The sequence below is a fragment of the Uloborus diversus genome, chromosome 4, assembly GCF_026930045.1.
Source record: "Uloborus diversus isolate 005 chromosome 4, Udiv.v.3.1, whole genome shotgun sequence".
Lineage (NCBI taxonomy): Eukaryota > Metazoa > Arthropoda > Arachnida > Araneae > Uloboridae > Uloborus > Uloborus diversus.
This window is the reverse complement of record NC_072734.1, coordinates 179,532,737-179,550,579: the sequence shown is the minus strand read 5'-3', so window position 1 is coordinate 179,550,579 and position 17,843 is coordinate 179,532,737. Positions and strand designations below refer to the sequence as shown.

At 33.6% G+C, this 17,843-nt stretch overlaps 1 protein-coding gene across 1 annotated transcript in view; it reads right to left on the bottom strand.

The window, feature by feature from the left end:
• LOC129221025 (intermembrane lipid transfer protein Vps13-like) overlaps positions 1-17,843 on the bottom strand; it is a 185,690-nt gene that overhangs the window by 142,165 nt on the left and 25,682 nt on the right. The window contains exons 9-12 of the mRNA XM_054855460.1: positions 11,849-11,955; positions 7,722-7,893; positions 7,309-7,371; positions 659-776 (exon numbers count right to left, since the gene is read on the bottom strand). Of these exons, the coding sequence (XP_054711435.1) occupies positions 659-776; positions 7,309-7,371; positions 7,722-7,893; positions 11,849-11,955 (460 nt within the window). The remainder of the gene's footprint in view (positions 1-658; positions 777-7,308; positions 7,372-7,721; positions 7,894-11,848; positions 11,956-17,843) is intronic.

Below are 17,843 nucleotides of genomic sequence, written 5' to 3'. Positions count from 1 at the left end.
TATTTGTGACATTGAAAGGAATCCAACAATCAAAAAGATTCTTCAAAAGCGGTATGAATCCATGAATCCGAATTTGAAACGAATGAGGTTGCGCACCTTTCCTGAAGCAGAATCAGCTCTTTTCAAGTGGTTCCAGCAGTATCAAATTCAAGATCATGCCATTTCTATAGGTGGGTCTTTGCTGCGTGAGAAAGCAACAAAAGATCAGACACAACTTCGTCTTCAGAACTCTTCACCCAGAAACTACATATTGTGCGGAAAAACTTTTAAGTTCTGTAATTTTGTCTGTTATATGTACATATTAATTAAAATATTTGATGATTTTTAATATTAAAATGTCGAAAACCGAAACTAGAGGTAAGTCGAACTTCCAATAAGTTGAAGTTTTTCATTGATCCCTTTAGATTCGAGTTATTGCGAATTGATTGTATGTAGTAAAATTTGAATACAGGCAATACCAGTACAATGAAATATCTGTTTCAATGAAATAAATGTTCAGTCCTGTTTTACTTGGTATTACATTACTTGAATACTACTATAACAAAATCCCTGTTACAACAAACAAAAATTTGAATTCCCTTGAAGTTCGGTAAAACAGGATTTAACTGTATATATATGAATATCAGGGGTGTACTTGTAAGTAACATTTGTAATTTACCAATTTTCGCTCCTGTGGTTTCATCATTTGTCTCTTGATGCTGGTTTTTAGAAAAAAAGCTGCCAAACCATCCACCCCAAGACTGCTGCTTTGCATCCTTTTTTGAACTTCTTAAAATCTGTTGAATAAAAAGAAAATAATTATTACAGCATAGATTTATAACTATTATCAATATAATGTATTGAAACTGCATTCATAATGCAGTCAGATTGTATGACAGAAAAAAATGAAAGGAAAAGTAAAATGATTTTTTTTTAAATTAAACATTGCCTGCACTTACCTTTAGTTTTTTCTTTTTCTATGATACAATGCAAAGAGAGAGAGAGAAATTTCACATAAATTTTTAATATTGGTATCAAATTTACTATACATATGTTTGAGAAAAAGTTGTACTTTAGAGAAGAACAAATTAGCATTTGAAAGTAGGAGAAACTGAGGTTTAATAAATAAATAAATAAATAAAACAGACTTCCTTTGTTTGAAAAATTAAAAAGTAAAGTAAAAACAAACTGAATTTTTAATATTTGAGATAGTTTCAATATAACACGCAGCTAGATTTTTTTTTTAAATATTTTATTTATTTATTTATTTTTAAAGTCATGAGTACAATCAACACATTTAAAATGTAATTCTTCCTTCTGACTGAAACAAAGATGGAGTTTAATAAGAAACAATGTCAAAAAGCACAAATTGCAGATTACTGCAGACATGTGTTTCAGTGTTACAAGAAATGCCTTTCCTTTTTCAATGCAAAAGAAATGAGCTTAATACAATGATGAGTATATTAAACTACATGCTGGTGTATCTTTTAAGAAAGATTATTACAAGTAACCTATATAAAATTAGCAAAATTGACATGCAAGATTTGTAAGAAAAGCTATTCTAAACTTCAAGTAATATCACTAAAAATGATGATGCAACCAATAACATAAACAAGCCATTTCTAAAAGTGAAACTTTCTACTATGCAAGATGTGATTTTAACTAAAAATAAAGGGCTATCAACAGATATTTGAGCCACAGAGCAAAACTAGCAACAAATAGTTCAGTTTGTGGGCTCAACATTTTAGAATCTTGGCAATGAAATTCCATTAAAAGCTTTTCATGCTGATAATAATTAATAATGTTTTGATTAAAAAAAAAAAAACTATCAAATATCAGTCAGTGAAGAAATAAATGCATCTAATTTCTGCCCACATGTGATTTTTAAAACTTTTTTTTTCCCTTTCCTTTCACTGACAATTTAAATTTCTAATGTATGCCTCCCCCCTTTCTTCTTGATGAATGAACCAATTTAGTTGATTTCATTTCAAGTAGATCGAAGATAATCTTAGGAAGGTTCCACAACATTGCTTAACTACACTGATATATTTAAAAGAAAACCACGGGTATAAAATCAGTCATTTTTCATATAGATTTGCAACACTTACTTAAATGAACTGGCTTAGGATTGCACTTTATATAGATATATTTAAGTTTTTTTTTTTTTTTTTTTCAACATAGTAATAGCTGTGTGTTGCTATTTCCTTTCTGTAGATTTATTTTTAAATTGTTGGCAAATAATTACTTGAAGGGCTTAGACTCATGGTGGCAACTCATGGTTTAAAAAAACACTAAATAAGACAAAATAAAGTTTTTATTGAAAAAAAAAATAGAACCACACTCTCCAAACAGACTTAAAGGGGGGGGGGGATCAAACTATTTAGGTTAAAATTTTCAAAAAGTAAGAAATAAGTTTAATCTTTAAATAACATCAATATAACTTTTAAAAACCTTTTCTGAAGTCGACAAAAAAAAAAATGATGCAACAAATCATACATTTCCATGTATTTATTAATATAATAAATTTAGATGTGTGGATCCAGAGTTCGTAACAACTTTTTCTTTAAAAAAATTGTTTCCTTAGCTTTGTTCCCTGGAGGACATTTCTAGTTTTCTTGAAATATCTTTGAACCAGCAGATTTTCTTTTAAGATAAATTATTTTACGTTTTTACATTTATCTGCATTCAATCATTCTTAGGATAAAATTTCGTGGTCATTTTGCCATCTTTATTTTCAGTTTAACGCGTTTTCCCCTTCCAAACTTAATGTATCAAGTCTGCAATGTACCTCTTTTTGAAAGACAATAACTGTAAGTTTTACACTGCTCTATAATTAGCTGATGAGAATATTTCTTCTCGGAAAGTGCAGTAACTTTCAAGCCATCTATTGATTTTAGAAGCCATTTCCAATCATATATCTTGCGTTCAAAATTTCAATCAAAACAAAACAGAAGCAGACAACTATTCCAAAGGTGCCAAATTTCTATCTCAAAATGCAAACAAGAAACATAAATACAAAATCATTTTCATTAACTGCAAATGACGATACTTCCCCCTCAATGGGGTTGTTTCCTTTAGTCAAAAGTAGTACTTTTTGTCCCTGAAATTGATAGAATAAGTAAAAAAAAAATAACATGGACCCAGAAAATGCTTTCATTTTCCCAACAGTTATTTTTTAGTTAATTTTTTAAAATGTCCGATTTTTCAAACGAGACGTGGTCTTGATGACGTCAGAAATGATGCTCTTTGGAGCACTTTTCTATCGCGTTTCCACGTTATGATAATCAAGAAGCGAATTAAAATTGCACTCTACGCTTGCTATTAACCATATCGTTGCCAATACACCTGAGTAAAGATGCGAATTAAATATTTTGCACTGTGAATGGCAACACAGAATGGCATTTCACCATTTGTGATATTGGACAGAAGCGTAAACAATGAAAGCGCACCGATTTAAGTATATTTTCTTTAAACATTAAACTTAAACAAATTATTTAAAAAATGGTCAGATCTTATGTTTTTAGGCATGCTCTTTCAGAAAAAGATACTTTTAAAATTTTGGAAACGACCCCATTCTATTTAAAGTTCTATTTTCTCCCAATATTTCATTTCATTTTGCAATTAACTTTCTAACTGCTTTCAACTAGATAGAAAGAAAAAAAAATCTAAACGACAAATGGTTCATGCACTAAAATATGAAACTCAAAACTCTAACACATAACATCACTTAACAGCTAACTCACCTTGTGTTGTTTTGTTTGTGCCTTAAAGGTGCAAAAAACAGAAAATTTTGCAAATTATAACAGCTTACGAATATGCACACATAAATGGGTAGAGTACGTTACAAAAAAGAGAGTGAGATATAACTATACTACACATTTGAAGTCTGAAAATAACTTCTAGTAAAGTACTTTATACATTTAAATTTATGACTCACATTCACAACAGACACAGGACTTCAAAGCAAATAAATTACCAAAACACTAACTTTCAATTTATAAAAAACTACCTAATTAGTAAAATTTTTGTATTTAAAAACTCAACATTATTATGCATCAAATAAAAGATTGAAAACTTAGAAGATGACATAAGTATATTCTTGAAATCCTGTAATACTTCTACACACACTTTAGATTGCAAAGTATTTTATTTTTTAACCGTAACTAAAATACAAATACAGTTTAAATAAGGTCAAATCGCATTGAGAATTTTACAATACATTTTTTTTTTTGCTTTTTACGAAATGCAACTTTAAAGGCAACATTATTTTCTGGAATTTATTATTTAATTCAAAATGACAGTACATATGAGGCAGTGAGAAGCAAAGGGATGTAAGTGCACTTTATAAAGTTTTGAATAAAACACACCTAAAGTTCAGATCCCAGGTAGACATTCTAGATCATGTTGTATAACACAACCTACCTAGGCTACTAGTACCATTTCTTTCTCCACAACAGAGGAGATGTTCTCCTAGTACATACACTGGTTATCTCCAATTTTTCAATTTCGGCACTAACGTCCCTTTGCTTCTCACTGCCTCATATGCAAAAAAAAAACTATATGACTTAAAACACACGATTGCCAGTTGTAGCTACGCATATTTGTTCAGCGTTTACACTATTGATTTCTAAACATTCATTTATTTACGCTATTGCTTTAATCCTCCGAAAACCTTGAATGCAGTTTGAATATCAAAATAACGTTACTAATATTGATAAAGGACATTTGTTTAAAACAGATTAACTAAGATTATATTTTCTTTTGAGACAAATAAAACAGTTGTTTTAAGAATGCTGTGCAAGCATTCATTGCAAGTTGTGCAAGAATCAAAGTATTTAGAACTGAAATCGAAAATTAAAAAAAAATCTTACTTGTTAAAATTGGAAAGTAATATATTTTATAAATTATTTTAAACAAATTTTTACTTAGCAATCCTACAAAGTAAAATATTTATTACGAATTAAGAGCATATACTAATGGGAAAGATGAACTAAATTTATGATATGAAGTAGCAGAATGTAAGTTTTGAATGATAAACAGCTATGCCATTATTTATGAAATCAAAGTTTGAAAAGAAATAAGTAAACTTCAAAAGGATCTTTAGAATTTTAAGGCATCAATCATGTTCAAAACTGAGCACCGTAGTTTTTTTCCCAACCAAACTCCAAATTTCCCCCGGTATCTATATCTCCCCCCCCCCCCCCCCCCGCCCCCACTGAAATCTTGAGTTTATTCCCATTACTTTTGTCTTCAAGTCAAACTGTATTAAATTATGTCAATTCTTCAAACCACCCCAACACACAATTGGCAGAGCAAGTGGCTGCTTTTCCCTAGACCTGAAATTGACTCAAGGACAGCACATGGATGTACTTACTTGCCCTAGCATTTGTTTCAGTTATGGATCAATGGTTCGGAACCCTCAGCAAATCCACAGCAAGGTTTCTCTACAATGCCATCTATAGGGGCTATTCCTTGTCTGCTAGTTTAGCCAAATATTAGTAGCAAGTTTTCCTACATGTCTCAATTAACTACATCTGCCTGCCAAGTTTGGTATGTCTTTTTTTTGAACTCTTTCTGTGCATATACCAGGTAGCATCTAAACAACTTTCACTTTGCTAGAGACCATGCAAAAATTTGGAGACTGCTGATTGGCTATCACGTAAAACGTCATCCATCTCCTTTGTAGCCTATTTTGCATGCTCTAATTATTGTTTCATTTCAAAACATGATTTACTAGATGTTACGCAAGGGGGGGGGACGAGAGATAAAAATTTAAACGTGAACTCAGAACTTCCAAGAAACAAAATTTGTTCACATGTGTTCGAAGGGGAAAAAACGTCTCAGAAGCATTTTCATCGGCTGGCCAATCAAGAGTCTCAAAACTATTACAAAGTCAATAGCAGAGTAAAGGTTGTTTATATGCTACCAGGTATATCAAGTGAGAGATCAAAACAATAAACCACTTTTTTTTCATATTTTATAAAGAAACAATCTATTTTAAGCTAGTAATAAAGGTATGAAATAGTTTTTAATTTAACTAAAATGGTATACAAGTCTTCATTGTACATAAAATACGTATAAAAATATAAAACAACTGAAAGATTTTTTTAAAAAGTTGACTGTTAGAAATCTATGATATAAATAAAATAAAAGAACATTGCTTTAATGCAGAACATTATTTAACTAAAACTTTGGTCAAGTTTTTAAAATTTAGAGCAAAACTTGTTAAAGAAATTCACACAAGTTCAGTTAAATTTTCAACAGAGAACATTATTGCTGGGTTTGATTACAGACTATACTTCAAACTCGAACTTACACAAATAAGGATATGAGTTGCACTGAACTTGAGAAAGAATGGAATTTGTGTACTATGGGTACACACACTGTGTGTGAAATCCGTTTTATACGTTTCTGATTTTTATATCTAAGTAGGGGCAATATCGCAGCCATACAATTACTAATTAATTCACACATCATTAAAGTCATGTTTTAGGTAATAAACAGTTTGGAACTTAATTTGGAACGGCTTTGGAACTTTGTTAATTTTGGAACTTGGAATGACTTACTTAAGTGGGGGATCAGTTTAGACGGGTAAAAAAATTCACTTCTTTTTTATAACATAAAATAAAATGTTGGGAAAACTATTCAAGAATATTTTGCCAAAATTTCAGTGAAAATTCCGATGCTATGAGCACTAAAGTTACAGTGGAGATTCGAGAACGTTCACAGCTGCTTTTTTCAAATGCGTTTTTCTTGAAACAACTTTTTTTCACTTGGTGGGCATTCTAGCTCAAAGAGTTATTGACCAATCGTTCTGAAGGTTTGTGTGAATATTCTTTATTCAATTATAATCTATATGAACCCAACTCTGGGAAGATAATAATAATTTTTTTTTTCATGTGAAAAATAATAACAGAAAAACATGACAATGTAATTAAACACCTCAAAAACATGCAATTTTCAACTTATTTTATCACAATTAGGTTCATATCCTTAGGAAATGTGTTGTTTACGAGGAAGAAAAATTGTAATGATTACAGACAAAAATAGTGGCTTCGGTAATGTACACCAGTAACAAGCTCTGATTAAGATCACCCATGAACAGCAGCTTCTAACTCCAGCATTTCAGGTGAACATGACTTGAAAAAATTACAAGGTGTGGTTCAAAAAATAAATTAATTATCCTCCGAGGTTGAAAAAAAATCTGATTAGTTTGTGTCTGTTAAAAAAATTCATGAAAAACAAAAATTTTCACCTCCTAAACTAGTTTTCCCCTTAAAAACATATATAAATATATATCTGAATAAACCATTGATCTGGAATTCTTACTTCAAGTTCTGCTTGCTTTCTGACAAGTGTGATGTTAAACAGATCCAGCACCATTTCAAGATTCTATATTAAAAAATACATTTTGTTAACTTTAACATTCTTATAAAATGGCAACTACTTCAATTATTTGCCAAAATATTAAAGTAGAGAAAAAACATGTTTCATGATCAAATTGGAAATAGGGAAAACAAAATGGCTAAGAGATACAAGTGGCTTTTGAGAGGGGATTGCCAGGCTTTCATAAGAGAACTTTTAACATTGAGAAGCTAAGGGAGAAACGAAGATAGTCGTGGAAAATTGTTCATTAACTAAAGTGTTTTCAGTACTTTTAGTTTGAGAGTGATTTAAGAATTTCAATGAAAATAATTTAAAAATCAATAAATAATAACAGTTGTAGAAGTAAAAATACTTACATTTAACTCTGCAACAGTTTCGTGATTCATTTTTTTACCAGATAACTTCATGACATAAAGCTCTTTGTACTTCTTACAATTGTCGAGGTGGGATTTCATATTATCCCAAGACCAGTTACGGCGCTTGCGACGAATATCTTCTTCAAGAACAGCAGTTATTGCAAATTGCCACCTAATTAACAGGTGAAAGATTTAGAAACATTAAAAATAGAAGGAAATACAGGGTGCGGAGAAAGTTCCCACAATTTTGTTTAAAACGTTTTTTGGCGTTAAAATCGTATGTTGACAATTTATTTGGCATATATTGTTTATTGGCATTAAAATTGTTTGAGGTTTAATCATTTGTTCTTTGTTAGTTGATTGAGTTAGTGAGCTAAGAATTTTGAAAATGTGCGTGTTACTGTCGTTGAATTAAACAAGAAGGGAATGAAAACAGCCGATATTATTCGAACGACTGGATTTAAGAGTAAAACAGTCTATGACGCTTGGAAACACTACAAGGAGACTGGAGGGACTGCCGACCGCCCACGGAGTGGTCGTCCAACCACTGCAACGACTCAAGCGAATGTATAGAAGATCCGCTATCGCATCCGTCGCAATCCAGAGCACTCAATGCGAAAGATGGCAAAAGAACTGGAGATCAGCAAAAAAAGCGTCTGAACCATCGTGAAAAACAAGTTGGGACTTTGTTCTTACAAGATCAATTGCCTCCACTTCCTCAATGACACAATGAAGCAGAAAAGATTGATAAAAGCTCGACGGATGCTTCGCTTGACCGCTGGTGCTCGCCTTTCGAAGGTTGTCTTTACCGATGAGAAGATCTTCACCATCGAACCCACAAATAACCGTCAAAATCATCGCCAACTGCTTAAGAAGGGTCAGAAGAAGACCGCTGCTGCAAAAATCATAGGACACGGTCACTTTCCAGGCTCCGTAATGGTCTGGGCTGGCATTTGTGCCACTGGGAAGACACCGCTTATTTTCATTGACAGAAACGTCAAAATTAATGCTGCGAGCTATCAGCAGCGGGTTCTATGCGATGTACTAAGGCCATGGGCAACAGCACACTTTGGCCAAGATGGCTTTACACTCCAACAAGACTGGGCTCCTGCGCATTCGGCCCGATCGACGATTGCCATCTGCGAAGATCTGTTCCCAAGTTTTTGGGGCAAGGATGTTTGGCTCCTAACTCATCGGACCTCAATCTGATGGATTACTCGGTGTGGTCAACCTTGGAGGAAAAAAATCTCGGGAAAACAATACGCCACCGTTGACATGCTCAAAACGGTTCTTAGGCTTGCCTGGAATGAGATAACCGTGGATGCGTGCGCTAGCATCGTCGGCAATTTCAGACTGCGGCTCCGTAAATGTACTGAAGCCCAAGGAGCCAATTTTGAACAATTGTTATAATTCTTTTGTTTAATGTTATTATTATTGTTTCAATAAAGAGTTTTTATTGCTTTAACTTGTTGATTTGTTGAATTATGTGTTAGTTACAGCCTATTGAAATATCTAATAAAATTGTGGGAACTTTCTCCGCACCCTGTAATATATGTATGTGAACACTTGTTATCATAAATTAAGGAAAAATCATAAAAAAAGCGATAACTCTCTCAAAAATAGGCTAAAACATGTAAAATTTGAATATGTTGCTCAATAAAAGTGCAATATGCAAATTAGTAGCACTGAAATCGAGTGCGTCATCTGTGGGGTGCATAAAATGTCCATGTTTGAGAGCAAGCCTATAAATTTCACTGTAATACGGCCATAAGAAATCCGAGATAGCCATTTGGTAACAATGACTTCCACGCATTATTTGCCTGCAGAACTTCGATGGAGAGCCATTGGGAGACTAGAGGCAGGGCAAAGTCAAACGGAGGTAACCAGATGGCTAAATGTGAGTGCTTTTGTGGTTCATAGACTTTGAAACCAATTTCAAACCACAGATTCAGCATCCAGGAGGTTCAGCCAAGGACGACCTACAGTTACGACAAGCGCCAATGACCAATTTTTGAGGTTATGTGCACGTAGGAATAGAGCCACTACTCCGACTCATCTCAGATCATTCCGTCCTGCAGCCACCGAAAGATTGGTATCAATGCCAACTGTACATAGAAGGCTTCATGAAGGTGGTCTGTATGCGAGGTGAAAAGTCATTTATGTGCCACTCACACCTCGCCATAGAAGGGACCGTTTACAGTGGGCATGACAACATATCCACTGGACGCCTGATACATAGAGGGCTTTTCTCTTTACGGAAGAGTCTAGATTTAGTCTAGGAAGCAAAAGTAGGCATATTTGATGTCGAGATAACCTGGAATCCGTTATCATCCGTCAAACATCCGCGAAAGAGATGGATACAAAAGAGGCAATGTCTGTGTTTGGGGTGGCATCTCTTTAGGTGGACGCACAGATCTCCATGTCTTTCCAAGGGAACCGTGAATGCTCAGACTTATAGAGATGACATTCTTGATGCTTATGTGTGCCCATATGCCAGGGCAATAGGTGATGCTTTCCTGTTACAGGACAATATCGCAAGATCACACAGACCTCGCATTGTACATGATTACCATCAACAGGCTACAATTATCAGCATGGAGTACCCAGCTTCATCTCCAGATTTAAATCCTATCGAGCACATTCGGGATGCTTTAGGGAGACGTCTGGCTGTGCTTAACCCGCCCCCTCAGACCCTTGCCACGCTTGATACTGCTTTACAATGGCTGCCGCTTCCTGTGGAACTGACAGACTCAATAATTGACAGCATCACATATCACTGTATGTGCTGTTTTGCTTCTAGAGGGGATCATAGTCCATTAAGGTACTTTTTCCATAGCAAACTACCACTTTCAATTTTTTCATTTTAGGCCTGTGTTAATTTCTATGCTGCCATAATTGCCTGATAATTTCTTTTTATGCTATTTTATATTTTACTATGTGTTGCATATTGTGGGTAAGTTTCATAAAATTCTACATGTAACTTTTTGAGATTGAACGTCATTTTTGTGATTTTTCCTTAATTTATGTTAACCAGAGTAGTACATAAATAAACTGTACGGGAAGTAATATCAATGAGTCACTTAAAAGATCGTTTTTGATCCTGCCCTTAAAACACAGTAAAAGGTTTCAAAATCCTGACTGCTCCTGAGTTGATAGATAGCTTCCTGAGAGAGCATTGAAGGAGTCATGGATGGTTTTCTCCCGAATGTCGTTCAGAGCCTTAATGCAAGTCTCTTTGACAATGTTCAAATGTTTAAAAAATGATTCATGACTGATTTTCATGTCAGTTTTCAAGTAAGAGGACAAAAGTAAGTTGAGCGGAGTCATGCCAGACCCGTGTGCAGACCACAGTCCTGTGTGCAGCAGGGAAATAGCTGACATTTTCCTATATTGGCCTAGAGACTGGTCCTTTGAGCGCTTTCCAAGACTGCACATAATTCATCACATTATCTTGAACAGTACTTTTTGGGATGTTGAATGTCTGTACCATTTAAGGAACATTTAACAGACATTATGGATTAATGAGTTCAGTCCCACATTTTCATCTCTTGTGATTGTTGATCACTTTCTAGGGCGGGGTTCATCTTTAACCTCTTAACAAGCTTAAAAAAATGCAAGTGTCCTTCAAAATCCCAAGTCAGTGTTGACACGTTTTTGACAGATGAATCCATGGTTTTAATCATCATGTCAAAAAGCTCCTCATCAAAAATGTCAAAAGCTATTATCAATGCCATATCTGTACGCTAAAACTTATTAATAAGAAAATATTGCTCAGTTGTACGTAGTATGAAATTAGAGTGAGAGAAAGAGAAATAAAGTATATATATCACAGGTAAATTGTAAATACAGTCAACATTGCTGTTTACTTGAACGTAGCATTGAGATTAGACTATTTATGACAATTAAACTGCATCACTGGAAAAGAAATAAGTAGGCCCGTCATTTGAGTGACAGGGGAGGGGGGATAATTCCCCCATCACCAGATTTGAAAAACATAGTACCAATATTCATTTTTGCATGTATTTCGAGGTTTTTTTTCTTTATAATGCATTGCCCTTTGCCATTTACAGGATAGTGAAAAATAAATAAAAGAAAGAATGTAATTAATAAATATGCAAAGGGATTACCATTGTTTTGCATGGTTAGCTATTTGCACATTTGGTCTGTATTTTCTATACAAAGAAGCAACAGTCATCCTGTCAAGAGATTCTAACAACTTGATCAGATCTTGATACTGTATGGGAGAAGAATTAATTTAAAACAATATTAAAACTAACAATTTATTTTTGAATCAGAACATCCATTTATCTGAATATTTTCCAGTGATAAAAATAAAAGTGACTTAACTGGAATGTCATTTCACTCTTGATAATTAAAACTTATGTATTCAGAGTACTTAAAATTTATTTAACATATTAGGTATTAATTACAAGTTATTGACTATTTTAAAAACACATCTAAATGACTTAGAAAAAAACTAACACATAAAACATTAATTAGAAGTAAAAAAAAATTAAAAACATATTTAAGGCAGTGAGAAACAAAGGCATGTAAGAGCCAACATTAAAAATTTGGAGATAAACAGTTCAAATCATAGGGGAACCCCTTTTCTGTTTTGGTGAAAGAGACAGCATGTTTAGAAAAACTCTTCAATGAAAGTCTACCTAGAAACGGAACTTGAAACACCTTTTACTCAAACAGGGTTCGTACTCAATTTCAGAGGCTTCAACATTAAATCCACCTTGCCTCCCGATCCCTCTTCGAAACGTCAAGCGACATCCTGGGAGCAATATTAGGCTCAAAAGAATTCATCTCCCCGTGGCATTGCCAGCGGAAAATCTTGGGCATGTCTTCTTGAAGACCAAACAAGAATGCAACTTTCCCTTCTCTCTAGAGTTGAAGGGGTTACATCTTTTCGTCTCATTACTGGTCACGACTGCTTACAAGCCCATCTTTTTAAAAATCGGACTGGCCAGTTCCCTGCTGTGCCCACTATGTGGAAAGGACTAAGAAAATGACAGGGGAGCATCTTTTTGATTGCCCCGTTCTTCTCGACGTGCTGAAGGATGTCGTATTCAGGGAGCTTTCCCGCTCTGCTACTGCATCTCTGTTGTATTGGACTGGAAGGCGCCTAATGTCCTAGAGGACGTTGGTGGGCGTAAATTAAAAAAAATAAATAAAAATAATAATAATAATTTGAATTTTGACATCTTGAATTCAAATTATGTTTTTCACAATCACGAGTGTGTGTATGTAGGTGTGTGTGTTTGTGTGTGGGGGTTATGTGTGTTTGTGTGTAGGGGGTATGTGTGTGCAGGCATGAGTGTGTGGGTTGTTGTGTATATGTGTGTGTATGTGTAGGTGTCTGTATGTATGTGTTTGTGTATGTGCTTGTGTGTGTATGTGTTTGTGGGTGTGTATGTGTGCGTGTATAGTTGTGTATGTATGCACGTGTGTGTAGGACATGGATGCAACCTATTGGCTCATCATCGTGAGGAGTCGGTCAACGGTGATGGTGCGGAGAGTGGCGGTGGGAAAATAAAATGATAGGACGCACGAATAAAATAAAAGCAATAAGCAATTGTGATTGCTCAATAAAATGAAGGTGTTTTGGAGGAGTTTTGAAGGAGTAAAATGAGATTTTGAAGAAGTACTAATGTGCTAACCTTAAGTGATGTTACTTTGTGTTTTCAATATATTTGACTCCCTTCCCCTTTGTCACAAAGTGTCACACTTCACCTTGCTACTCCTCTTGTCACATGTTAAATCATTATAATAACTAAGTGATGTCCCTTTTTGCCACCCTCTCTGCTCCCCTTGTCACAATTTCATGAACCCGTCTACCCCACAAGGCTTAACGGCACTTGTGGATGTGGATGACTCTTTTTACAATATCATAACTGCGATTTACTAAACAATTGTTTTTTTAACACAATCACTTAATATAGTTGTAAAATGATTAATGGTGGTGATATGATGATGAAAATTTGTGTATACAACAACATGACGAAAGGTGTACTAAAAATTAGCCAAATAAATTGAATGTATAGTGGATAGTCATAGCGTTGTGACACATCAATTATTTTTGGAATTTAAATTCCCATCAAAATATTAAATCATTAACCATCATATTTGAAACTCTGAGGCAAATAACTTACCATTTTACAACAATTTATTAAATTTTAACTTGGATATATAATTGACATGATCTTCACATTTAGCACATAATAGGAACTCATTAATAACAGATTCGAATCATTAATATCAATGCATTTCTAAATCGCGAAGTTGAGATGCGACGATCACAACTTTTTTCACTCAATAATTTCACCGTCACAAATTGTGCATATTTACTCTTCTGCGTGGCGGAGTAGAAGTAATCAGTAGTTTTATCACGAGAACAGTCTGTAGATAAAAAAATGGTGAATATTTCTTTTAGTTCCTATGAACTACGAAGCACACACTTCCTGATGATTCGGCTGAATGCGTTGGAATTTTTGTTGAACAAGCCGCGAGATATTTTTCATTTTATCTTCATTTGGTTGAGTTCAACAAAAACGAAATGGGTGTTTCCTTTCCTATTACACAATGCAGTTCAGTTGCAATTTTTCTTCCAAATGAGCCGGAATGCAGAACAAATGAGCGTGGAGTCCATGTTGAAGCCGGTAAATTTCAGGAGAGGAGGAATGCGATTGGAGATGACAATATATTACATAATGCAGTCCTTGGTTACGATAAATTTCTTGGGTAAATTTCATTTATGAATAAACACTGTTACCGTAATATTTTATAGTATCACAGTATATTTTTTTCTTTTTCTCCTATGTCGGCTCCAGCCATTTTTGCACAATTTTAGGGAAGGACGCTTTCTTGAGAGCATCTTGAATGTAAAAAGTTCAACCGCCAACTGAACAGATAAATCAGCTCAGCAAACAAAATGGCAAGGTGACGCTACAGCTCAAATTATCCAATCGGATATCACGCATTCAATTCTGACAGTTTTCCACACCCTATTCCTGACGTCATTTTAGATCATCATCTTTCCGTTATGTAATACACAACACACGCAAGCTGGTGCTGCCATCTAGTTACATTTATGGAGTGTTAAAGATCAAAAAATATAATATAAAAATGAGATCTTTAACAATAGTACTTCTACTTTATCTATAAATATTTAAAGAAAATAAACAAACTGACTTTTGCCCCTGAGAGTAGAGACGTACCGAGTACTCGGTAACTACTCGGTACTTGGCCAACTCAGCCAATTTGCCGAGTACTCGGTACTCGGCCAAATTCTGATCAGGTACTCGGCCAATACCGAGTAGTTGCAAAAAATTGAATATTGTCCAAGACAGATACTAAAATTCATAAAAAAAAGAGAAAGCATTATATTCTGCAATCATTTACAATTAAAATTTATAAGTCAAATTTAAATTTTGAGAATAATGAAGTTTGTAATGCTTCAATGGAATAAATCTTTATTTTAATGTCCCCAAAGTTAATAAAACTTATTTTTTAAAAATTATGCAAAAAAAGGTAAGTATAGAAAATATGAAATATTAACATTAAAAATGGATTTTTGCTACAAAGAAAAATTAGTTATAAAAAATATAAAAATACCTTTGCTTAAAAAATTAAAGGAAATAAAACAACGTTAAAAGCACAGTGCAGGAACACTGCAGACACGTGTTTTGGCGTTACAAGGAATTCCTTTTTCAATGCACAAAATGGGAGCTCGTGAATTTAAAGGCATCTGACAAAAGTCGGATTTTTTTGTCAAATGTCTTTACATTCTTTAGCTCACATTTTATGCACAGAAAAAGATGTTCCTTGTAACGCAGAAACACGTGTCTGCAGCGTTCCTGCACATTTGTTTTATCTGCTTTTAAAAATTATTAATGTTTGGCGGACTAGAACTATAGGTAATTGATTGGTATATTGTTTCAATTCCAACTTGATTAATCATACCTTTTATTTATTTATTTTTAATTTTAAAAATAATTTTTTTGTAAAATTTTTGACACAAACAAAATTGTTTATATAATGTGTAATTAAATTTCAGCAGGAATTAAGTTTTAAAAAATATTATATGGACAAGAAGTACTACTATTACAAAGGGTTCAAAATTCATCACATGTTTGTCGGTGGTTCTTCTTAAAACATAATTGGTACTTGGTAACTTGGCCGAGTAGTGAAAGGCTGAGTACTCGGTAACTCGGTACTCGGTCGAGTAGTGAAAGGCCGAATACTCGGTACTCGGCCAAAGTGCTACTCGGTACGTCTCTACCTGAGAGTTTGGTGGAGGGAAAATAATAATCATAAAACTTGAAAAAATAGCCAAGCACCATTTAAGCATGTTTTACTTCACTAATGAAATGTCTTAGTCATATAATAATATTTTCATTTTCAACTTTTATGACTTCTGTGATTAATGTGTAAATCACATCTGTTAGAATTATTTATGTAAATTAGATCTGCACACGTGAACTAGTTTATATACTGTAACCGCACCTAATGCGAATCTTGATCATTCATTGAATTTCTGAAATTTGTCAGTTATATAGATAAGTTGTAGTAGTGCATGAAGCTACGATAAATGTCGTGTCAACTAATAAAGAATTAACTTGAATGCATTTGTCAATTAATCAATAGTTATGAAACTTGACTACTTGAATTTAAATTATATCATATTTTTGGCGCCCAACTAGTGTGGCATGAATTCGAATGGAATAAATGAAGTTCAGAATAGTAGAAGTTGTAATTTGGAAGCAGGCGTATTGTTGAAAAACGCTGTCCTGAAGTATCGAATGAAGATTGAAATATCGCATTAAGTTGAATTTGACAACGGAATGAATAGATTTGTACATCATGGCAGTTTTCGTCCGTTTCGATAAAATTACACTTACAGAATTTTCTATCGTCTGGATAGTACTGGTGTGTGCGAGTTTTTCATAAAGGTAAGCGATTAAAAATGTCAGTAGAAGGTAATATAGTAAAGACAGCTGCTGAACTTAATAAATTTAAAGCGGCTAGAAAAACAATTCGGATTGCAGTAACTAAACTTGTAAATTGTATAGAATCAGGTCTGCAAAGTGAAACTTTTGATAGAAATGCAATTGAGGAAAATTTATATTTGCTTAATGCTAAAGAATCAGAGTTAAAAATTCTTAATGAGCAGATATTTAATTGTTTTGTCGGGGAGGAAGCTGAAATAGAAAAGGAATATAGTTCCGTGTTAGAGTATGAGGAAAAAATTAGTTTATGTCAATTTAGAACTAAAAAGAAATTAGATTCTATTTCAAATGCTGTACAAAATCAATCCACTGGTGACCACATTGTTTCATGCAAAAATGAGGTAAAAAATAACATTCGTTTGCCTAAGATTTCAATTTCTAAATATTACGGAGATCCAAGCCATTTTTTGGAATTTTTTAATTCGTTTGAAAATGCTATCGGGAATAATTCTGAATTATCAAAGATTGAAAAATTTACTTATTTGAAATCGTTATTAGGAGGAGCTGTGTTAAATGCAGTATCTGGGTTCTCACTTTCAGATGAGAATTATGACGCTTGTATAGGTTTGATTAAAGAAAGGTTTGGACGCGTAGATTTAGTTATTTCTTCCCACATGAATAATCTTCTTAATTTGGATCCTGTAAAGCATTCGTCTAATGTAAAAGCTTTAAGAACACTTTACGATTCTTGTGAAATAAACATAAGAAGTCTGAACTCATTGGGGATTGTTTCAGAATCGTATGGGAGTCTATTAGGACCAATTATTTTAAAATTGTTGCCTGATGATATGAATTTAGAATTTAATAGAAAACGTAATTCGAAAAAACAGTATAACGTCACGGAGCTTTTGGATTTCATTAGATTAGAGGTAGAAAGTTTGGAAGCCTCGAATGTAATTATAAATTCAAAGAAAAGGAAATCAAATAGTGAGTTTGCGCAGAATAAAAATAATTACTCTAGAAGTGTTCCTACAACTTCGGCGCTAACCACAATGACTAATTCATACTGCTATTATTGTAATGAAAATACTCATGATGTTAGAAAATGTGAGAAAACAAATGAACAAAAAAGGATGATTCTAAAGAATCAAGGGCGTTGTTATAAATG